At 36.6% G+C, this 25,860-nt stretch overlaps 1 protein-coding gene across 14 annotated transcripts in view; it reads right to left on the minus strand.

The window, feature by feature from the left end:
* LOC129530429 (protein FRG1-like) overlaps nt 1-16,091 on the minus strand; it is a 68,446-nt gene extending 52,355 nt beyond the window's left edge. For 5 of the 14 annotated variants that reach the window (XR_008675817.2, XM_063703385.1, XM_063703380.1 and 2 more), the window contains exons 1-5: nt 14,799-14,943; nt 13,589-13,655; nt 4,560-4,685; nt 3,728-3,785; nt 1,817-1,931 (exon numbers count right to left, since the gene is read on the minus strand). Coding sequence is in view for 12 of the 14 variants with exons in the window: in XM_063703385.1 (XP_063559455.1) it covers nt 1,817-1,931; nt 3,728-3,785; nt 4,560-4,629 (243 nt within the window). In the remaining 2 variants the exon portion in view is untranslated. Of the gene's footprint in view, nt 1-1,816; nt 1,932-3,727; nt 3,786-4,559; nt 4,686-13,588; nt 13,656-14,798; nt 15,036-15,515 lie in introns of those variants that run through there. The other 9 variants (XM_055377257.2, XM_055377259.2, XM_063703386.1 and 6 more) reach the window with 5 other exon arrangements.
* Between the last annotated feature and the right edge of the window lie 9,769 nt (nt 16,092-25,860).

Below are 25,860 nucleotides of genomic sequence, written 5' to 3' on the forward strand. Positions count from 1 at the left end.
TTAAGAATCAATGTCTGAGGGACTTTTTCGTGTGAAAATAAATATTCATATACATTTTTAGTTGTTTAATGTTTAATGTTGATGTATTACACTGCTTTCTATTAAACAAAACTTTAAAAACTGATTTTCTTGTGTATCTAAATCTGGGTTGTAAATTTGGTTAGCTTAACTCCCATAACAAATATAATATTTATTTATAACTTGTATTTGGTTGATTCTTTTGGAAAACTTGGAATACCATAACATTTAGACAAAATATTTATAAATACAATGATTACAAAATATGTTAACCTTATATCACATCCAGTTAAAAACGTGCTGATAACATGGATTTCTTAGTCAAGTCACAAGGGCTGGGTGGTCTCTCATCTGGATGGCTCCTGGTGAGCCCTGGAACATGGCGGTGTGGTCCAAGGTGATTTAAACCTGTGCCACAGATTATTCAGCTGAGTGAATAGAGTTTTTTTTTTTTTCTTTGCAATAGAGTTTTAAGACCCTCTTTCATTTAAATTTAAATTTTTGAAACTTAGTGTCCTTCCTAAAAATGAAATGAACTTTCCTAAAGTGTTGTATTATTAGTACTATCTAAGTCATCATCCTGGCCTTACGAAATATTGGCATTTTCTACTGGTGTAACTTTTATTAGAAGCATCTCATAACTAGTAGGATCATCTCAAAGGGGTTGCAAGACATTAGCAGGTAATGAAATCAATGTAGTGTTTCCTAAACGGTATTGGGTTGGTGGAGGGGGGAAAGGAATACACACAGAGGAAGGGGTAAAAGAGAATAAGAAATATCAAGGTGCATAACACATGGATAAGTTAAGTATTAAGTACAACTCCTGCTTCAGTTACACATATGTGTGTGCTGGGCTGCAATGTAAAAATGCATTTCTCAATGGATTGGGTCAAAATAGTTTTCAAGTCACTGACTTAAGATTTTAACCTAGGGGATGAGGAAATTAGTCTAAGTGATTACCTCTTTCTGGTGGGATGTTTGTTTAATCTGTCATCTTAGAAAACACTGCTGAGTTCCTATTTTCAGTTCATTATTTTATACTACCAAAGCTGCTACTCAAAGGCTGAGCTTATCTTCTATTTGCTTGTTCTGCGTGGTGCCCACTGGTCCTTACTGGTTTTGATATAGTTATCTACTTTTTAAAGACAGTTTAGCACTCACATAGTTTTGTTCAATCTTTACTTCTCACACAAACAGAAAAAGGAAATTATGTATTCTGTATCAACAAAGATTTAACAAAATATCCATATACTACAACTGTCTACTTAACTAAAATCAAGAATTAGTATATTATCTTTTTTCTTCTTATATTAAAACTATCTTTTCATACACTATTTTTAGCTTATGAACTGAAAGTCTTTTAGAGATAATTTACTTCAATGAACTATTATTATTTATATTTTATATGCAAATTGTCACAACTTGGTCTTAGCTAGCTCCACTGTTTGCTTACAGTCTGTAATGTTTCTGAAAGCATCCATGATTTCTGCTACAAAGAAGATACTTAGGAACTATTCTGTTTTCCTACTCTGTGACCTAAAATTGACTGGTTCTTCAATGGAAATGAGATCCGTATCTAGGCACTAAGGGTATAGAGAAATAATTGTGGGCAAAAGTACTAATGCTATTTTTGTTGCACTATATTTTGAGATCTCTTTAAGGTTCTATGTTCTTACTGATTTTTTCCAATTTAATGTGTTATACTATTGCATCCTACTTTTTAAATATATTATGATTGACTGTTACAGACTTTTTGTTAAACTGACAGGAAGTTTTTATAAACAATAACAGCACTTACATTTTGAAAGACTGGTTCCCATTGTTCTCTTGGTCCAATTGCATCTGAACGCCCATAAACAAGTTCATCTGAATTTATACCAAGATATTTTCCATAGCCAGATTTCAGGGCGATTCTATATATTAATAAGATAGATAAAAGTTAAAAACTGAGAGAAAATTAATTATAGGACATCAAAACAGGACATGTGTATATGTGTGGGTGTGTACATATCTAAAATTTCAGACTGGACATATTCCAAGTGTTCAAAAGATGCATGTGGCTGAGTGGTGACTCACTCCTGTAATCTCTGTGCTTTGGGAAGGCAATGGGAGAACTGGTTGAGGCAAGAAGTTCAAGATCAGCCTTGACAACATAGTGAGACCCCATCTCTACAAAACATTTAAAAAGTTAGCTGGGCATGGTGGTGTGCACATGTAATACCGGCTACTTGGGGAGGCTGATGCAGGAGAATTGCCTGAGCCCACAAATTTGAGGTTATAGTGAGCTATGATCACACCACTGCCCCCCAGCCTGGGTGACAGAGTGAGACTCTGTGATTTCAAAAAAAAAAAAAAAAAGCTACATGTGACTAGTTGTTGCCATATTGGACAGTGCAGTTTTAAATTTAGTTTTATATTTTGCTTTTTTAATATAAACATTGTACCTTATATATTACATAACAAATATTTTCAAAATTCATCATTCTTCGATTATACCTCTTCAGATATAAACTTCAATAATAAATTACTAAAACTTTGTGTCATCAAACTGTTTTCCAGAAAATGCTGCTTCCATTTACATTCTTACCTCAAATTAACAGAGTATGTTTTGTATCATGGATTTTTTTTTAAACATTATGACTCTAAAAAAATACTTGAAAACCTGATGTGGAAAAAAACAGTATCCTATTCATTTGCATTTTAGTAGTTAACTAGAATAACAATTGTTTCTCTTTTCCTTTCCTTTCTAGTTTTTAGATTATCTGGTAATGTCCCTTGTCCATTTTTCTATTCAGATCTGATTGTTTGCAATTTTTCTACTGGGATCTTCAGTGCTACGAATTCTATACAAGATACATATGAAGAGTAAGAACTCACTGCCTATTAAGATTGTCGCAAATATTTTCCTCATTTGTCAGTTAATTTTCTTTATAATCCTTTTTTCTTTATAATTGTACAGCAGTTTAAAACTATTGAATTTTTTCTTCCTCTGCTTTTATTCTTTGTCTTTCACCCTACTTATCAGACTTCCAAGGAAAGTATAGATATAATCATCTTAATGTGATTTTTTAAAATTATGATTTCTTTTACCTTACCAAGAATCTCCTCGGATGCCAGAATTGACTTTTAGTCCTTTATACGTTAATGATTATATAACAGAAATCATTATCATGTCGATGTAACCAATTACTAAAATATGTAAATTCACTTTCAGTATCTTTTACCCAAAGAATCATTCCATACTTCTGCACAAGGTGAGAATAAAAAAGACTACTTTATAAAATGACTGTAAAAATACTGAGTAAAAATATTCTTTTGGTCGTTATGATGCTGTAACTTTCTCTGCTGTTTCAACAATATTCCTTTTTTAGTCTTCCTGTTTGCCTTTAGACTTCCAAACAGTGAGTTTAAATATCATAGCAACAGTGAACCAGGTTTTGTACTATTTGATTTATTTTTTAATCTATCTTATTTGGTGTGTGAAATTATTAGTCTTCATTTTTTAACTTACACATCTTTTTACCAGCCTAGCATTATATATTGATAGGAAATCCACTAAAAGTAGATCACAAAATCTACTTTTCAAGAAAGCTATTTCATTTTTTATATCAAAATTACCGTGGGCTTAAGATAGATACTAAAATTTTTAATGAATACAATTAAATTTTTTAAATAACTGGTTACTAATTGTATTACAACATAAGCTCACCTGGAATCAGATAATTTGACAGCCATAAACTGCTCTGTTGGACTAGGGCCCTCATCAACTATTGGAGAAAAAATATTTGAAAATAAATTTGACATTTGCTATAAAGGTAAAGACATTATTTTGCTTTAAAAAATGTGGTTATTTTCTTCTGCAATTAAATGTAAGAATATTCAGATATACTGATGTCACTGTAATACTGTTCTTTGGAATCAAGATCTATTTTACCTTCTTTTAACTACAGTGCTAATTTTATACACTGAGTAAGACAGGGTGATATAATGCTTATTTAATAACTTTCGAGATAGCTTCTCTTTATGTTTTAAAATACAGTCATAAATAAGCACTTATTTAAAAAAGCTAAATGCTTTCATTTATTCAATGGATGGCCTTGCTGACCAAATGATACTGCTTTTTATCTTCTAACGACTTTGTATCTCATTAGTGCTTATTCTAATGGGCTAAGAAAATGACGAAGCTTCAAATTGTTAAATGCACCCAGGTTAGTTTTGGTAATAGGTCTGAATAAAAAAGAACTTCAAGCATATTTGACTCAAATAGGTTTTCTTTTTTCTTTCCACTTACTATTTTAATTATTCATATTGTTTTGATTTCCAAAGATACTCTTCTGGAACTATAAGGAATGTTTTCAAATGCTTATATTAGAAAGAGGGACTTGCCAAGGGCTGGTCAATATTAAGGAATTAAAAAAAATGGAAGAGTCAAATGCAATGGTTCCATTCCTTTGGAAAACGTTTGAGACTAGTTAGAGTTTGGCCTAAGTGAATGAATGTCCTAAAATCTACACTTGTGGCAGGAGCTTCCAGACACAAACCTTCACTGTGTGGAGCTCCCAGGGTAAAAAGACCATTGTCGAGTGCATGTATATAGGTTCCCTCATCCATTTCAATGGCTATGGTTCCTGAAATTTCACCAAAGTTTGTTACTTTCCACCAGATTCCTAAAAAATAAAATTGATATTTCAACTTCATATTTTAGTTTTGACAGAGAGTTCTTTGTTATTATAACTTAGTTTAAAAACTTTTTATTTTGCAGTCATAAGAAACAATACGAAGATCTCATATACCCTTTACTCACTTTGTCTCAGTGATGATATCTGTCATAAGTATCATACATTGTTAGAATCACGAAACTGACATTGATATAATCCATGAAGCTTATTCAGATTTCACCAGTTTTACATATACTTGTTTGCATGTATGTGCACAGATTCATGCGACTACCAGCACAGTCAGGATTAGGTTTTTAAAATACAAAATAAGCAACATACAGCCAGGCATGGGGGTGCATGCCTGTAATCCCAGCTACTCGGGGAGCTGTGAAAGAGGATCACTTGAGCTCAGGAGTTCAAGGTTATAGTGAGCTATGATCACACCACTGCACTCTAGCCTGAGTGACAGAGCAAGGTCCTGTCTCAAAAAAAGACCAAAACAAAACAAAAGGCAACATGTGAAGGTACAAAGTGATATATGGAGAACGGCCTCTCTCATGATAGACCCCAGCCATCTACTCATGCCTGCTTTCCAGAGGCAATGCCTATCATAATGCTTCTTAAAAATGCCTCTACAGGAAGACTTTCTAGCATAGTAATTTTTTTTTTTTTTTGAGACGGAGTCTCGCTCTGTCGCCCAGGCTGGAGTGCAGTGACGCCATCTTGGCTCACTGCGACCTCCGCCTCCTGGGTTCAGACAATTCTCTGCCTCAGCTTCCCGAGTAGCTGGGGTGACAAGAGCCTACCACCATGCCTGAATAATATCTTTTTTTTTTTTTTGTATTTTTAGTAGAAACGGGGTTTCACCACATTGGCCAGGCTGGCCTTGAACTCCTGACCTCGTGATCCACCCGCCTCTGCCTCCCAAAGTGTTGGGATTACAGGTGTGAACCACTGCGCCCAGCCAGTAATCTTAACTGTGATTTTAGATAGAAAGCAAAATGAGCAGAATCTATGTCTTTGTATACTAATTTCCAATTTGCCAACAGAAATGTCAGACTCTAGCAACAATTATTTTAGCAGTTTTTATAAAAATTTATATCTTAATGTTAAAAAATATCCTCAAACCTCCTCCTAAATTGTACTTTAACTAGAGTAGAAACGAGTCAATCATTAACTGGATATGACATATTAAGGAATTCTTGTTAATTTTACAAGGTCTGATAATGACACAGTATAATGTATAAAAGTAAAGAACAAAACACGTGATGAGAGAAAGACATACCACGTTAAGAAATGTATATTTATATACTTATGGGTAAAATGATGTAATATCTGTGATTTTACTTAAAATTTTCTAGGAAAAAATGCATGTGGGGGTGTGTATGTAAATGAAACGAGATTGGCAAAATACTGATAATTAATGCTGGGGCCTGGGCACATGGGGGACTCATTATATTCTTTTATGTATGGATTAGTTTGGATATTTCCATAATAAAAAGGTTTTCAGGATTCAGTTAATTCTACTGCACAAAATTTTCTATTCAACTAAACAGTTCATCCTTTTCATAATCAATTTTAAAATACATAAAATTTTAGCTAAAATGAAGTTGGACCCCTATATAACACCAAATACAAAAAGTAACTTAAAATACACCAAAGACCTGAATGTAAGAGCTAAAGTTAGAAAACGTTTAGAAGAAAATGGGAAAAGCTTCACGACAATGAATTTGGCAATGATTTCTTATACAGAACATCAAAGGCACAGACAACAAAAGAAAACACGGACAAATTGGACTTCATCAGAATTAAAAACTTTTGTGCATCAAGAACCACTGTCAACAGAGTAAAAGGCAACCCAGAGAATGGAGAAAATATTTGTAAACTACATACATGATAAGGAATTCATACCCAGACCATATAGAGAACTCCAAAAAGATAAATACCACAATTCAAAACTGGGCAAAGGTTATACGCGGACACTGCTCCAAAGATGATATACAAATGGCCAATAAGCACTGGAAAAGATGCTCAACATCACTAGTCACTAGGGAAATATAAATCTAAACCATAATGCAATACCACTTCACACCCATTAGAATGCTATTATCAAAAAAAAAAAAAAAAAAACAGAAACCAAGAAAACCAGAAAAACAAATGTTGGGCAGGATGTGAAGAAATGGAAACCCTGTGCAATGCTCGTGGGATGGTAAAATGGTGCATGTATTTAAATGCCACTGAAGTGTACACGTAAAAATAGAAAAACTGGCAAATTCTATATTCTGTATCTTTTACCTCCACACACACACAAAACCAATGGAGAAAAAGAAAATTAATCAAAATTAAAATTTCAGCTAAAGACGATTAGAAAGCAATAAAACTAATGACAATTTAGATGATTGAGTTATAGCTACAATTGTTTTCAGTAAAAGAAATAATGCTTTATTCAAAATCATTATGAAGTGTTATGATTAGCAAGTCTTTCTTAGAAATGTAATAGTTAATAATTTTAAATTAGTTTTATTTTGTATGTTCTATGCCACGTTCACTAAGTACACTTAATATTAAATAAAATCATTTAAATATAATATCTCATTAATGTTTTGCAAATGAAGAAATTTCTGGCAGACAAGCTCCTCAAAATTTTCACACTCTATCCAAGTAGGGAAATGATACAATAACATTCCTTATAATATTGTCAACTGAAAAAGGAATTACTTTGAGCAGATGCCAGTATTTTTTCTCAATGAGATTTCAAAGAATAAGAAAGCTAAACATAGTATCATCAAGAATTAAATGTGAGCATTCTGCCTACTTTCTGCAAGTGGCCTACATTCGACCTTTGGAGGTATGCTTATATGTTTAATGAATAAAGTAACGTAACATAATACTTAATGTCACTCGGGGGTTTTAGCTGTGAAAAAGCAGTGGATCTGTCTCTATGTCAGGTGACAGCTCAAGCTGTGTATATGCTGCAGACACCCAAGCTGAATTTAAGAGAATCCACTCTAAAACATTATTTGCTATTTAGACACATGCTTAAAGTTATTTCCTTTTAAACCTTAGGCAGATGGTGAAATATTCCTGCTGTGTTGTCTCACAATGCATAACAAAGCTTTTCACATATTTATTTTCACATAGTTGAGAATGTTTCCATATGTCTGGCATGCTTGTAATCCAGCACTTTGAGAGGTGGAAGCAGGAGAATCACTTAAGCCCAGGAATTCAAAATCAGCCTAGGCAAAAAAAGAAGACCCCATCTCTACAAAAAAATTAAGAAATTAGCTGGGTATGGTGGTACAAACCTGTGGTCCCAGCTACTCGGGAGTCCAAGGTGAGAGGATTGCTTGAGCCTACGAGGTTGAGGGTGCACTGAGCCATGATCATGTCACTGCACTCCAGCCTGAGCAACAAAGCAAGAGACTGTCTCAAAAAAAAAAAAAAAAAAAAAAAAACTGGCCCGATGCACCCTTGTCACGGCTGATAAGATACTCCCAGGGCACCCTCATTCTAGCATCAAGGCTATGTGAGAGCTCACCTCACCTTCTGACTAACCCAGTGCTTCTGTGCTAAGGGCCACCTTAAACCTCTACCTTCATTATGTGCTTGGCACAAAGGAATGATATATCTTAGATTTGGAAATGGAATTTTCTTCCCCAATCTTACTGTAGTCTAAGTACCCTTCACCGACCTTTTATTAACCCATAGCTGACTTAGCTTCAGTTCCTGGGTAAATCAAATCTGTGTTTTGCAAAGTACTATGTTGTAAGTTCAACTGCTTCTGAATCTAGCAGATCTCAGTGAAACTCTTTGCTTACAGACAGGCTCATTTTTATTAATGTCACACACGGTATTCTCCATGTGAAAGACATAATTTCCTTCATCCTATTTACCAATCCCTTCAGATCCTTGTGAGGAACCAACAGAACAGCTTTAAAAAATTAAAAGGGTTTTTTCTTTCCCTTCACAAATAGGCACATGCTTACGTTTACGGCAAGTTTAGAAAACCCACAATGCAAAAGAAGGTGGCAGGACAAAGAGAAAAAGATGCAGAAGGACTTCTTCTTCCAGCCAAGATGGACGTGCCCTCCCACCATGACCAACGAGAAAAATTAAGTGAATAGAATATTTGAGAAAACTGTTTTTGGGGATTGGAACACAGGCAGAAGAGGACTGTGACATTTGAGAACAGGAAAACACATGAGGCAAATCTCACACACACTTCTGTTTTCTGCCCAATGGCAGTTTCTTGACCACACAGAGAGAGGTAGAGACCTCCAAAAATGAGGCAATGTCACTGTCACTAAGCTGAGAGTCTTGCAGTGCTAACATGTTTGGAGTTTATAGAATAAGGTACTGGAGAAGAGGGAACTACATACAGGTGAGGCCTCAAAAGAGAATGCAAAAGTTCTCTGCAGGTCTGGGGCCAAGGGCTGGGGGGAGTGCATACAGCAGGCAGGCTCCACAAGGCCTCAACAGAGTGTCTGGCACTTCTGAGGGCTGACTGGAAATGCCAGAGATCACACAAATTTGGGACATAGCAGAGTGGAGAGAACTCACCAAGTATACCTAGAACATGTGGCTGAGGCCCATGAGGATGAACCTTTCCTAGAGTAAGAGTCACTGTCTAAGTCTACAGGCAAAAACCTAATAAATAAGCACAAACTAACAAAGGCCCAGGCTTGACAGGAGCAAAAGGGTGGTCAAATAATTTAACTAGGCATCAAGACATTTAACAGAAATAAAGGTTAAAATGTTATGAAAATGCAAGACTGAATTTATAAGGAAGACTTAACAATCCTAAATGTGTACACATGACAGCTTCAAAATACTTTAAGCAAAAACTGCTCAAGTAGACACATCTAGAATTACAGCTGGAGATTTTAACATAATTCTCAATACATTGTAGGATGAGTAAAAATTCAATAAGGACACAGAAGATCTGCATAGTCACAAGCTCCACCAGTTGATCTAACTGACATCTGAAGAACATCTGAAGAACCACAGGGCGCCACAGCTCACGCCCGTAATCCCAGCACTTTGGGAGGCCCAGGTGGGTGGATGGCCTGAGGTCAGGAGTTTGAGACCAGCTTGGTGTGGTGAAACCCCGCCGCTATTAAAAATATATAAAAAAAATAGCCAGGCGTGGTAGCAGGTGCCTGTAATTCCAGCTCCTCCGGAGGCTGAGGCAGGAGAATCACTTGAACCTGGGAGGCGGAGGCTGCAGTGAGCTGAGATCGCGCCACTGCACTCCAGCCTGCTGGGCAACAGAGTGAGACTTCATCTCCAAAAAAAAAAAAAACAAAAAACAAAAAACTCTGAACCAACATCTGCAGAATACACATTCTTTTCAAGTGTACATGGAAATTCACTAAGAAAGTATGTTCTCCAACCATACTATAAATGAATTAGAAATCAGCAACAATAACATACCTATAATATCTCTATGTAGTAGAAATTAAAAACAATACACTTTTAAATAACTCTAGTGTCCATGAAAAGAAAAATCACAAGGAAAACTAGATGATATTTTGAACGGAATGAAAATGAAAACAAAATGTGTTGACTATAACTAAAACTAACATGGAATGAAGAGATCCAACTCCCTTTTTTAAGAAGCAATAAAACAAGAGCAAAGTAAACTGAAAATAAGTTAAAGGGAGGAAAAAAAAAGACTGAAAATAAATGAAATAAAAAATGAAAAAAAGAGAAAATAAGTAATATTGAAACAGGCTTGTCCAACCTGAGGGCTGCATGTGGCCCATGCCAGCTTTGAATGCAGCCCAACACAAATTCATAAACTTTCTTGAAACATTATGAGATTTTTTGCTTTTTTTTTTTTTTTTGGCTCATCAGCTTATCATTAGTGTATTCTATGTGTGGCACAAGACAATTCTCCTTCCATTGTGGCCCAAGGAATCTAAAAGATTGAATAACCCTGTACTAAAAGATCATTAATGATCTAAAATAAATGACCTTATAAAGAATTGATAAACCTCCAGCTAGACTGACTGAGCCAGGAAGAAATGGAAAAAACACAAATTACCAATATGAAGAGACTGCAATACACAATAGATTCTACAGACATTAAAAGGATATTAAAGGAATATTCTGAACAATTTTATGCCAATAAAATTGCCAACAACTTGGATGAAATGAAATTTTCCTAAAAGACACTAATTACCAAAACCGACAACTGAAAAATCTGAAAATATCTCTTAAAAAATCTTAATTCTCCCACAAAAAACTAAAACCAAACCAAACAAAACCCTCTAGGTTCAGATGACTTCACTGGTAAATCCTATCAAACATGGAAAGAAGAAATCATACCCATCTTACACAGATATTTCCAAAAACAGGGAAGGAGACAGCACTTCCCATGTAATTTTATGACACCCAATATCACCTTGACACCAAAATCAAATAAAGCCATTACAAGAAAAGGATACAAAAGTCCAATATCTCCCATCAACACCAATATAGAAATCTTAAAAAAAGAAAAACAAACACCTAGAAATCAACTCTAGCAATATTCCAAAGGACAACGCACCACAACCAAGTGGGGTTTATCCCAGGGATGTAAAGTTAGTTTAAAAGTTGAAAATGAAACCAATGTAATTCATTGGCAGAATGAAGAATGTTGTGTAATCATCTCAACAGATAGAGAAAGAGGCACTTGACAGCATTAAACATCGTTATGATAAAAACTCCCAAGAAACAAAGTTTAAAAGGAATGTCCTCATTTTGATAAAGGTTTTCTCTGCAGATCCTACAGACATCATACCATATGGTGGACTACTGAAAGCTTTCTGCCTAAGCTTGGAAACAATGCAATTATGCCCATTCTCATGACTTCTGTTCAACACTATGGAAGTCCTGAACAGTATAATAAACCAATAAAAAGCAAGACAAGACATAAGGATTAGAAAGAAAGAAGTAAAACGATAGTCACAGGAAACATAATTGCAAATTTCTTAGTTTTCTATATAAACAAACCACTAGAAGTAATAAGTGAAACAGACGTATCAGACTATAAAGTCACTATACAAAAATCAATTGTATATCTGCATACTGACAGCAAACAACTGGAAAATCAAATTCAAAATTTCTACTGACAGTAGTGTCAAATTATAAAATACTTAAGAATAAATTTTTAAATAGGCATGCAAGACTGCTACATTGAAAATTATGAAATATTGAGGCCCAATATTAAGATGTTGATTCTGCCCCAAATGATCTGGACTCAATACAATTCTCCGAGAAAAGCCAACAGGCTTCACTGTAGAAATTAATAAACTAATAGTTAGTAAGTACAAAGTTGGAGGACACACACTACCTGATCTCAAGACTTCATGAAATTATAGAAATCAAGAGAAATATACCAACAGAAAAACAGACAATCGATAGAACAGAGTGCAGAAACAGACCAATACATAGAAAGTTAATTGATTTTTTTATGAAGATACAAAACTGGATTAATGCAAAAAGGAAACACCAGTGGTGCTGGCAGAAATGGCTATCAAGATGTTAAAAAAAAAAAAAAAAAAAGTAAATCTTGAAACCAAACTCACACCATGCCAAAAATTAATTTGAGATTAATGACAGATTTAATGTAAAAACTAAAACTATGATGCCTCTAAAAGACAATGTAGAATATTTTCCTGACTTTGGGTTAAGCAAAGATCTCTTAGATCAAAGAGATAAGGCAGTAACCATAAAATTAAAAAAAATAAACTAAGCTTTATAAAAATTAAAAGCTTCTGACCATCCTGGCTAACATGGTGAAACCCTGTCACTACTAAAAACACAAAAAATTAGCTGAGTGTGCTGGCAGGTGCCTGTAGTCCCAGCTACTTGGAAGGCTGAGGCAGGAGAATGGCATGAACCTGGGAGGTGGAGCTTGCAGTGAACCGAGATTGCACCACTGCCCTCCAGCCTGGGCGACAGAGCGAGACTCCATCTCAAAAAAAAAAAAAAAAAAAAAGCTGTCCATCCAAAAACCACCATTAAGAAACTGAAAAGGTAAAACTCAGACTGGGAGAAAAGACTGATAACGCCATCAACTCTTGGTAAGGATGTAACTGGAGAACTAATTCATTCTTAGTGGGAGGGTAAAATAGCACAACCACTTTAGAAAATTTTTGGCAGTTTCTTATATAGTTAAACATTCACCTATCCTTTGACACAGCAATTCCACATCTACATATCTACCCTAGATATTTACCCTAATTTTAGAATTGTTGAATTGCCATTTCAAAAGCAATGATTCTTCCAGAACATTAGCTTTATGCCATTCCATATTTTATATATTTTTTAAGCTACCACAATTTATGAAGATTCAAAATGCAACTTGCCAAGTTTTAAAAGAGAAAAAAAAAGTATGGAAACAGCTAAACGGAAAACAGGCTGGTTAAGTGTGTTTGGGCCAGTTTATTTCTAGTATCATTTACAGGCTGCCCTGACACTGTATTTAAAATTTTCATTCATTTCAGAGTTCACAAAATAATGATTTTTCCTGTGGAGATACTTCGTTTAAGAGACAACTGACTTCTACAACTAAAATGTATACATGTTCAAAGAAAATAACTTGTAAAATATATTTGGTTGAATAACATTTACATCAAGCCTTTAATATTATGTATCAGAATCTCCAGCTATTAAGCAGTCTAATGGTGCCTACTAAATCAGACAGTTTTAATTTTTCTCTCCTGTGCTCTGTTCTGATAATGGAGTAAAGACATCAGTAGCATCTACTGTACTAAAGAATAAATCGAATTTACAACTGTAGGTAATATTTAAGCACTTTAAGACAAATATGAATACATCATACATTTCTAACTAGGAAAATATTTTCAATGAGATCTCAAGAAATGTTAACTTTTTTCAGAATAAAGCACTGAAAACTGACTCACCAACATATCAAGCTGGGTTTCTTCATCTTCTTCTCTTTTTCTCTTATCTTTGCTCTTTTTCTTCTTACTACAGGACATAATTTATATAGATAAGTTTAGGTATATTGATTTGTGTGATAAATAAATATCGTAAGATTGAAACTTGGAAGTCTTTTAAGCTGTTTCATTTATAACTTATTGATTTAGGAAGACTTACATTGCTATGCCCTCTTAAATACAGTACTGAGAATTTGCTTCAGGCTTTGTCCATATTATGTTAAAGTTCAAAGCAGATTGTAGGGCCACACTGCCAGATTTTAAATCCTGATTCTGCCACTTCTTAGCTCTGCAATTTTTGGAAAAGGTACTGAATCTCTCTGTGAGTCAGTTTCCCCACTTAAAAAATTAGGATAATAACTTAACTCTTAAGGCTATTGTGAGGATTAAGAGGTAATATGTAGCTTCACACATTGCTGGTGGAAATGTAAAATACTGCAGCATCTACAGGAAACAGTTTGCGGTTCCTCAAAACGTTAAAGAGTTACCATATGACCCAGCAATTTTACTCCTAAGTATGTATACCCAAGGGAAATGAAAACATACACCCACAAAAATACTTACATAAGAATATTCACACTAGCATTAGCCACAATAGTCAAAAAGGGGAAACAACCTAAATGTTCATCAACTGATGAATGGATGAACAAAATGTTACATCCATACAATGGAATACTATGCAGCCATAAAAACAACAAGTGCTACAAAAATGATGGACCTCAAGAATGTTATTAGTGAAAGAAGTCAGATACAAAAGGCCATATGTTGCATGATTTCTTAGAAAATATTCAGAGTAGGCAATTTCACATAGATAGCAGACTAGTGGTTGCCAAGGACTAGGAGAGGGGTAGGATGGGATGTGACTGCTTTAATGGGTAGGAAGAGATTTCCTTCTGAGATGACGAAAATGCTGAGCAACTAGACAGTGGTGAACCTCTTGAATATATACTAAAAACCACTGACTATACAAAAGGGTGAATTTTATAATTATGAATTACATCGCAATAAAAAAATAAAAAACCAAGAGCGATTTGAAAAAAGTTAATGTGCAAAGTGCATACAACAATTTCTTGGCGCATTGAAAGTGCTATATAAGCATTAATCATGATATTACGATAATCTTAAGACACTCTTGTCCGCATTTTCATCATAAAGTTTTCAGAAGATAACTCACCACTCCTCACAGGAAATTCACAGAGTAAAAATCTCTCATTCATCCAGGATATACCTGCCATTTATTTTGGCATCTTCATGAGGCCAGACTCCTCGAGAGGGTTCTCAAGGGCAGTGGCTTCAGCTCACTCCTTGATACTTTCTTTCCATCTCGCCTAACAATATCAAAACCTCTGTTTATCACGGAGACCAGGAGGAAATGCTCAATATTTGTATGTACAGTCAACCTCAGGCAAATCTGCCAGTTAAAAAAGAAGCGGGGATATGAATGCACAGGTATTTTTCTCCTAAAGAGCTAATAAATCACCACTACGACCTCCTCCTCACATTTGGCTCAATTTATTTACTGCATATATGTTCTCTCATTTAATCCTCACAGTCTTCTAAAAGTATAAAAAAAGGTCTGAAAGTATAAATGTGTAAACGGAGGTTCAAAGATGTTTGATATCTTAATGAGTAAATGGAAGTTCAGACATATTAACCAATTTGCCACAAATTACAAAATTAGTAAATGACAGAGTGCAGGTTCCAGCCCATATCCCTATCAAAGCCCATATACACCTCAACCACTGTGTAATTCATCCTGGTTTCACTCTACATATTAGCTTAGAAAAAGTTATTCAATAATTTTTTCAGGAAGAGACGATGGAGAAAAGAATAATCCCTAACAAAGGAAGTTATTTTCATGAACTACGAGATGAGACTAACGCAGACCCACAAGGCAGAGGCCTGGAGAGATGCCTCAGGGGAACCAAACTCGTGGGTACGGGGCCACGGGTCACCCGCCCCTCTATCCTGTTTCCAGGGTCGTCCGTGCGGGAGACTACCCCTCTCTGCACAGGCGCCAGGAACCGCTGTCCGGCTTCCTTCCAGCCCGGCCAGGGCGAAGCCTGGGAGGTCACAAAGCCGGCTCTCCGAGCCAGGCTTCCACTGGATTCGCGGGGGTGGAGTGCATCCGAAAAGAACTGAGGAGGCTCCCGCTGGAGCTGCAGGACCCAGCTCTTCACCTCGGTTGCCTTGAGCACAAGCTTGGTAGACTTCACATAAGAGTACTAGGCCATGGCTCCGGGAGACTTCTGCGCGGAGAGGCTGAAGCCGGCTCAGGACGAGTATGTGACCCGGAGCAGCACCACGGCGGGGAGGAACAGAAGTGGAGGCGAAGTAAACACCCCCTGACAGCGTACGTATGTCCAGAACCCGCCTTCGTCTTCACCCAAACGCTGAATGCCTGAGATGTCCACTTCCGAGTTCTTCTGGGTTTCTGCCGGGGGGGGGAGGGGGCGGGGGGGAGCTACGGCAGCCGCAGAGGGCCAAAAGGTGTCCGTACGCAGCTGCTCCCTGGCGCCCTCTCGAGGAGCCCCTGAGGATTCGTGCCTCCCAGAGATGGGGAAAGCCCGCCCGAGGCGCCGGTGCTGACGGTGGCGGGGCTGCCTGGCGCGCTGTGGAACCGCCTGCCGCTAGAGCTGTGGGCTGGGGACGGTCTCCGCGGGGGCGGGAAGCGGCTCAGGCTTCCCTCGCCGGCCTGCGGCGGCGCGTCTGGAAGCGCGGGCCACTCGTGCGCGGGTAACTCAGGGCTGTGCCTCGCGCGACTGTGTGTGCAGGAAACAAGCAGGAAATACCCTACAACAGAATGAAGCGCCATGTTGAGGGCCGCGGACATCTCGAGTGCTGTGGGAATGTGGGCTGCGGTGGAGAGTTACAGGCGCGTGTTACAGGCTCAGGGGTCAGGAAGAAGCCTAATCGTGGAGGCGGCATCTAAGGAGGGTCTTGAACGCTGGGCAGGCTTTTGCCCTATACAGATGGAGGAAGCTAGTCCTGTCTGCTGGAGGAAACAGGGCAGAGGCGTGGAGGGAGCCGTGCAGCGCTGGTGTGAGAAGCCGCGAACAGGCCAGGCTTGTAAAGCAGAGTGATGGGAACCAGGATAGAGAAGGCAAGTCGGGGTCCCATGATCCCTGAAGAATTTGAAGGAAATCAGTAAACAGGTGAGAGGGATCCATCGCAAGAGCATGGGATGAAACGAGGAGTTGTCCACGGTGATTCCTCTGCAGCGGTGGGTATTGTTCATCGCGTATGTGACACCAAAACGGTGGGTATTATTGATAGCGTATGTGACACCAAAACCACCCCACTAAAGCTGTGGCTCTTTCCCTAAAGTAGAAAACAGAGACCAGTTGGGTTCCAAGCATCCACGAAGCTATTAAATTCGTGATCCCTGGCGGCACCATGGAGTCAGGATTGGCACATCTGAAACCTGACTCAGAAACAAAACCATCTCAATGTGCATAGATGAGCGTCCTTACCCGTTATCATAAAATATTTTCTGGTGTTTTCACAGTGCTGCGCTTCCTAACCCCATTCCACCGCAATCCACATGCCATGATGCCCAGAGGCATTAACAAAGGAGACACACAGGGGCTCCTCACGTTGGCTTTCCATGGTTTTGATGAAAATCTCAGTTTCCTCATCTCATACAATGTGGTTAGTAACAGTATCATTTAGGGTTGAAGAATTAAATGGTACAAATTATATAGGGTGCTTATTATAACCTACATGGAAAATGCCTAGGTTATGTTAGCTATGCTCATCACCAACATCGTTATATGATGGTAATAATCAGATAGTCAGGAAGGCCGACACCAAAAAAATGGATACATGCTCTGAGGGAATGAATGTGGAGAGATCAGAAGGTCAAGAACAAAGCCGTACAACATGTCTGCAGTGAAGGGATAGAGAAAATCAAGGCTATAAAAGAAGGAATAAAACAGAGTTAGAGTAAAATTATAAAATCAAAGCTAAGGAGAATTTCCAGAAAGGGTAATATCATTTAATATCATAGAAGTTTAGGAGCACAAGATGGAAAAAAGGCCTCTGGGTAACTGACATTGAGGCAGTCTTTAGGGAAGTTCCATTTCCGATAGAGAAGTAGAAAGAAATTCAGCTTGAAGCAGGGACTAGGTGAAGAAGCTGTTGGCTGGTCGCATGGGGAAATAAATAAGGGATGGCATATGCCATATTTCTGGATTTCTTTCTTTCTTGCCCAGCCTCTATATATGCCTAGAGTTTGGCGAAAACTTACAAAAAATAAAAAAAAATTTCCTTTGTAGACTCAAATACAATGGTTTGTGTTAGAATCAAGATAAATCCATGCCTCTCCCTTCTATTGTCATGGTCAGTTTTGAAGTTAAACATCAGCTTTTCTTCTTCATTAAAATCATTTTCAACTCCTTCCAGGTGTTGGTGGTTTGGGGGAGTTACATAAGCAGTCAGGTCTTGATGAGTAGAGGAGGAGGGAACAAACACTTTCAGCAAAGGCAGAATTCTGAAATTCTGCTCGTATTTTTCTCCAGTGACTTTCCTACGTTGGTGAGGTTATTCAGTCATAAAGATCCTAGTGAAATTTTTTTCAAGCTTTACTAATCGTAATCACTGTGGACGTTTGTTTAAAATGTGTATTCCCAGGCCTCTCATCTGCTGATTCTGATTCAGGAGATCACGGATGGGACTCAGAATACATGTGTTTGACAAGTACCACAAGTGGTTCTAATGGTCAGGCAAATTTGGGAATCTAACCAGGAATTTATGTTTTTATGACTGGCAGCTAGAAAAGATTCCTAGAGTCTTTGCTTTTTGAAAATAAAATATTTCTTTTTTAAAAGGAAAATTGTATGAGTAGATACATTTATACATGTGACACATGTACTATACTGTGTGCTTTTCTCATATTTACAGTTAAAGATGTGTAAGAACACTCTGAGAAAAAATTATATATTAAATGCAAAGAAGGGTAAGTCAGGCAGGGTGGGGGAGAAATGGGAAGGGTGTGCTTATTGTTGCTAAAAGGTAGAAAAGCCAGAATGATAGCCATCTAAGGTTGCAAATAGCACATTGTAAGTTGAGGGAGCTTCATAATCATGTCTGAAAGCTTCTTTGATATACTGAGTTGTAAACAGTGGCTTTGGACAAGATTTGAGGGAGAAACCAACTGTGCTTTAAAGTGTTCATTTAAAAGGCTTTAATTAAAAGAAAGTCTTTGTATTTACTTGAGCTAATTTAACTTCAGGACTTTAACAAATTAGTAGCCCTTAACCTCTTAAAAATTGTCTTTCATTTCAAATGAAAGTTTAAGGTGGCCTTTATGTTCGATTGGTATACTTGTGCGAAGACTTAACAGCAAGGTACTGTACATTTCTAAATGTTTATTTCTTAATTTTGCTGGAAGAAATATACCACTCAATTGATTATTTTTAAAGCAAAGTAAAACAATTTATTTTGACAGGCGACACTATTTTGCCAGTTTTCTGGTGGCAAAGATTAGGCTTAACATCACTAATCATGAGAGAAATGCAAATCAAAACCAAAACGAGATACTATACTACACCAGTCAGAATAGCTACTATTAAAAAATCGAAAAACAACAGATCTTGGGAGGCTGTGGGGAAAAGAGAACATTTACACATAATTGGTGTGAATGTAAATTAGTTCAGCCACTGTTGAAAGCAGTTTGGAAATTTCTCAAAGAATTTAAAATAGAATTACCTTTCAAGCCAATAATTCCATTACTGGTATATGACCCAAAGAAAGTCAGTTATTCTACCAAAAAGACATATTCACTTGCATGTTCATCGCAGCACTATTTGCAATAGCAAAGACATGGAGTCAGCCTAGGTGCCCATCAACAGTGGATTGGATCAATAAAATGTGGTACATCCACACAGTATTATTAGGCCATTCTTGCATTGCTATGAAGAAATACCTGAGACTGGGTAATTTATAAGGAAAAGAGATTTAATTGGCTCATAGCTCTGCAGGCTGTACAGGAAACATGGTGATGGCATCTGCATGGGGCCTGTGGAGTCTCCAAGGAGCTTTTACTCATGATGGAAGGCGAAGAGGGAGTAGGCTCATCACATGGCCAGAGCAGGAGCAAGAGAGAATGGGAGCAGGGATAAGTACCACACACTCTTACACAACCAGATCTTGAAAGAATTCACTATCACAAGGACGGCATCAGGCCGTGAGAGATCCACCCCTGTGACACAAACACCTCCTACCAGGCCCCACCTCCAACACTGAGGATTACGTTTCACCATGAGATTTATGGGGGCCACCTTCCAAACCATTTCACACACCATGGAATACTATGCAGCCATAAAAATAACAAACTCATGTCCTTTGAAGCAACATGGATGCAGCTGAAAGCCATTATCCTAAGTAAATTAATGCAGGAATACAAAACGAAATACCACATGATCTCACTTATAAGTGGGAGCTAAACACTAGGTACTCATGGACATAAAGATGGAAAGAATAAACACCTGGACTACTAGAGGGGAGAAGGAGGAAGGCAAGGTTTGACAAACTAACCATTGGGTACTATGCTCATGTATTAATCTGTTCTCAAACTGTTGTATAGAACTACCCGAGACTGGGTAATTTATAAAGAAAAGAGGTTTAACTGACAGTTCCACAGGCTGTACAGGAATCATGGCTGGGAGGCTTCAGGAAACTTATAATCATGGCAGAAGGTGAAGGGATAAGCCAGGCACGTTCTACCATGGTGGCAGGAGAGCAAGTGAGCCAGGGGGGATGTGTCATATGTTTAAACCATCATATCTCATGAGAACTCACTTACCATCTAAGAAGAGCAAGGGGGAAATCTGCCCTCTTGAGCTAATTACCTCCCACCAGGTCATTCCCCCAACATTGGGAATTACAATTCAACATGAGATTTGGATGGGGACACAGTGTCAAACCATACCAAATTAGCATCTGGATGATAGGATCATTCATACCCCAAAACTCAGCATTATGAGATATACCCATGTAACAACTGGCAAATGTACCCCTGAATGTAAAATACAAGTTAAAATTATTTTCAAAATAAATAAATTAATGAATAAATTAATATGATTGAATGAATTTAAAATTTTGAATTAAAAAAATTTGAGAGTGATTTCAGTTTGACAGTTATGTAAGTTATGTAAATGGAAACAGTGAGTTATGTAGGGTTCGGATCAATTGCACTATCTGTACTAAGTTTATGTCCAGTTGTTTGGATGAAAAGAAGAGAAACATATAGATCTAACAGGAAAAAAAATGGACAAGTTTTTATGATAGCAAAAAGAAGAATGGAGGAAATAGGACTGAGGTTATAGTGATTGATAGATATTAACAGACGACTAAGTCAAAAGCCACTGGTTGCAGAAAATATTGATTTTGTTTTATTCCAGCCAGACAACAAAATCCTATAACTGACTCTAGAGAAAACCCTTTTAGCCCTGTAATTATCTTTATTCCAAGCACCATTCAATTCATTAAGTAGTGTATAGGGTGATTAATAAGTGAATTATTCACAGAATTAAGACAGAATTTTTGAGTATTTCAAGATATTAATAGTATAGTCAATGAACTAAAATAAAATTTGACTAGAGGTGTGATCACCATGAATGTCATGTTGGTATCTTGTTAGATTTGGCAACCTAAAGTTGACAAATTTCTTAATATAATAAACATTCCTTGATGATTAATTTACATTTAGTACACATGCTCTTTCTTTTTCCTTCCCTTTCTTATTCATTCACTCATTCATTCCTACAGAGCAGTGACTTTCATTCTAAGATTCCTAGGATCCTAAGGAATTCTTGAATGTCATCATAGGGAGCCAGGTGTGAGGATTCCCAAAAGTTGTATTTAATACTTGAAAAATCTTGAGAAGTTATATATTTACACTAGAAAAAGCTATACAGGTTTTAAGTTTTATATATATATATATATATATATATATATATATATATATATATAGTTGAATACTTTTTATTTCTATCCAGAACTAAGTCATTAGAGTTATAATGTTGATTATTTCACACTGACCTAATGGGTAGCCTTTATATATCATTGATTACTTATTAGTAAAATAAGAACCCCCCAAAATTACAAAAGAAATATATTTTGTGGTTTTTCTTAAGGCTTTTGAAACATAAAATCAGAGGAGAGGATTAAAGTAATCCTTGATTGTTAAAAAGGCAGGTAACTACTAACAGAAAATTGTATGAAAACAGCAAGATATATACATGGCTCTCAGACCAGCTGCCTGTTTTAATAAAGTTATATTGGAGCACATCCATGGATCTATGGTGCTTTCCTGCTACAATGGTAGAGATGAATGGTTGTTATAGAGACCGTATGGTTTGCAAAGCCTAAAATATTTATCATCTGGTCCTTTATAGCAAAAGTGAACCCAGTTTTAGAACATTCACTTTACAAATTAAGATACAGTGGATGCTGACTTAACTGACCTCCACTTAACTGATTTGCAATCAGCACTTTCTGGTACCCCTGTACAACTTATTGACTGATGTCCACTGCAAACTGAAAGTCTTTGAGCTACTTTTAAAGCCTGTACATTTCTCCTTCCATCACAGAAATTGTATAGTTTCTAAGAGGAAGCTGTGTTCATTCCTAAATATGTTTATGCCATTTGTTCTTGTTCTTGTAGTTAGGCAATTTAATTAAATATTATGTTGAGAGGCTGAGATGGGCGGATCACTAGGTCAGGAGATCGAGACCATTCTGGCTAACACGGTGAAACCCTGTCTCTACTGAAAATACAAAAAAATTAGCTGTGCGTGGTGGCGGGAGCCTGTACTCCCAGCTACTGGGGAGGCTGAGGCAGGAGAATGGCATGAACCCGGGAGGCAGAGCTTGCAGTGAGCAAAGATTGCACCACTGCACTCCAGCCTGGGTGACAGAGAGAGACTCCTTCTCTAAATAAATAAATAAATAAATAAATATGTAAACTGAGAAAATGAGTATAACAAGAGTAGTATTGTTGTTTCTCTGAGAAATAAACTAAATGTGTTGGAAAAATGAGAAACTCAAACAGTCGCTGTCAGCTTAACTGTTGGCAAGACAACTAGAAGCAAATAGGAAAAATTGTGTAATCTAGGATTTCAGATTGCTTTACCCCAGTTGTCTTCACAGAAAGTGAACAAGAAATCCATGACAACATATCATTGTCATAGTTTCCACAAGAAACCACTCTGAATCCGTGCAAGGCTTTGACCTTGTCATCAAAATTCTGGCAAATTTATTTACACATGTCTTTTAAATTAAAGTTAAGTTTTAAGGACTTACATCTAATACTTCTTATGATTCCTCCATCTAACTTAAATTTGTGATTAATCTGTTTATTACTGGTCCCAATCTGATTGAATAAGGGGGTTTCTACCGTTTTTGCTAACCAAAAGTTTACTTTGATGAAGATGGAATTATAAATACAATGATTCAAGTTTAAAGAATTAGGATGGTAATGGTTAATACAATTTAGTATGCCTAAAAATCACTTGAAAAGCTTACTAACAATGTAAATTCTTGAGCCTTAGGCTTGAGATTTTGATTCAGTAGGTCTAGCATGGGGCATAGGAATCTGTATTTTTAGGAATGATAAAGGAAAATTGCTTAAAATAGGGTAAATTATGACTTACAAATATAAAATGAACACTTGTCTAAGATTTTGGTTTAACTCCTTTATTTGATGAGGGAGCCAGTAAGATGTTATACTGAGTTTTATGGAAAATTAAAAGAGCCACACGTATCTAGGCACTAAGGAACACTGAAATAAATTTGTTTGATAGGCTTAAAACTGACTTCTTGATGGAAGGTGGAAAAAAGAAAATTAATTATACTTCCGCCAAAATCAATCATCTGCCTGTCTATAGACAAGAATATTTGCATTACTATGAGTAATCTACAACTAACAGAATTGCAAATAACAAAGAAAACAAAGGGCACAGAGACCCCATAGAAACAGATAACCGAGGTTATTCTAGGCAAGGCTGAGATTTCCATTAAAGACACTAAGTGGTAATTTCGTTGGTCCATCTTAAGATCTTTCCATTTTTTCCGGAAACAAATTGCTCAAGCAATTCAAATACAATGAATGTGGTCAGTGGGTCACACCTGGAGAAATCATTTTCTAACCTATAATCAAGACTGTTGAATAACTCCCTTCACTGGAAAGAATAAAATAGTACCATAAAAATTCGTATTATGATAATGGCCCACTATGAATGCTTTGGTGTTCTTAAGATTTATTAATATTTCTGAAGTAACTACTAAATGCCAAGCAATATATTTTCTAATTTAATCTTTCATTGACTTTTACTTTCACTTCAATTGAGCTACTCACTTTCATGGCTATAAACTTGAATTTTCAATAACTTAAAAATTGATTTCTAATGTTATAAACTTCAGGGTTCCACTCTGTGACCTGCTCTTTCAGACTCTCTCTTCCTTACTGCCAATTCACCTTCTCTTCTATCTCTTCCTGTGCCCCAATATCTTGACTCCTCCATTTTCTTTTTCTTTTCTTTTATTAAGTGGATACATGATAATTTCACATGTTGATGGGGTACAATGTGGTATTTTGATACATGACACATTGTTAAAACCTCTCCTCCCTATCTTTGCCAGTCTGGTAACCACTCTTCTACTCTCTATTAGATCATTGTTTTTAGGTTTCACATATGAATGAGATCATGTGATGTTTGTCTTACCGTGGTTAGCTTATTTCACTTACCACAATGTCCTCTATGCTCATTCATGTTGTCACAAGTGACACGATTTTACCCTTTTATATGGCCAAATGTGCATATGATATAGTTTGGATATTTGTCCTGACCCATATCTCATGTTATATTGTAATACCCACTGTTAGAGATGGGGCCTGGTAGGGGGTGTTTGGGTCATGGAGGTGGATCCCTCATGGCTTGGTGCTATCCTCATGATAGTGAATGAGTTCTCAAGCTTCCCTGACTAGTCAAGCAGATGTTGGCACTATGCTCCCTGTACAGCCCATGGAACCAGGAGCCAATTATGTCTCTTTTGTTATAAATTATCCAATCTCAGGTATTTCTTTATAGCAATACAAGAATGGCCAAATACAGCATATATGCCACATTTTCTTTATTCATTCATTCATTGATGGACACTTAGGTTGATTCTAGGCTATTGTGAATAGTGCTGTAATAAACATGAGAGTCCAGAAATCTCTTTGACATACTGATTTAATATTCTTTGAATATATACCCAGTAGCGGGATTGCTGGATTATGTGATAAGTCTATTTTTAATGTTTTTGGAAGTTATATTGTTTTCCATAAAAATTGCTATAATTTTCATTTCCACCAACAGTGTATGAACATTCTTCTTTCTTCACATCCTTGACAGCATTTGTTATTTTTTGACTTTTTCACAAAAAGCATTCTAAGCAGGGTAAGATCATATCTCACTGTGGATTTGACTTTCATTTCTCTGATTATTAGTGATGGTGAGCATTTTTTTCATATATCTGTTGGTGATTTTTTTGTCTTATGTGCAGAAATGTCTATTCAGCTCTCTTGACTATTTTGTAATCCAATTATTTGTATTTTTGCTATTGAGCTGTTTGAGTTTTCTATAAATTTGGTATATTAACTCCTTATCAAGTGAATAGTTTGCAGATATTTTCTCCCATTTTGTAGGTTGTCTCTTCACTCTTGTGATTGTTTCCTATGCAGTGCAGAAGTTTTTATTTGGTGTAATCCCATTTGTTTATTTTTGCTTTTGTTGTGCATGTCTTTTGATGTCTTTTCTAAAAAGTCCTTGCCCAGACCAATGACATACAACATTTCACCTATGTTTTCTTCTACTAGTTTCATAGTTTGGGGTCTTACATTTAGATATTTAATTTATTTTGAGTTGATTTTTGTATATGATGAGAGATAGGGGTCTACTGTCATTCTTTTGTATGTGGATATGCACTTTTCCCAACACCATTTGTTGAAAAGACTGTCTTTTCCCCATCGAATGTTTGCACCTTTGTCAAAAATAAGTTGCATGTAAATGTGTGGATTTATGCCTGGGCTCTCTATTTTTGTTCAACTGGTCTACGTGCCTGTTTCTATGCCAATACTATGCTGTTTTAGTTAGGATAGCTTTGTAATATATTTTGAAATTAGATAGTGTAATACCTCTAGCATTGCTCTTTTTGCTTAAGATTTATTTGGCTATTTGGGGTGTTTTGTA

Source organism: Gorilla gorilla, chromosome Y (assembly GCF_029281585.2).
Source record: "Gorilla gorilla gorilla isolate KB3781 chromosome Y, NHGRI_mGorGor1-v2.1_pri, whole genome shotgun sequence".
Lineage (NCBI taxonomy): Eukaryota > Metazoa > Chordata > Mammalia > Primates > Hominidae > Gorilla > Gorilla gorilla.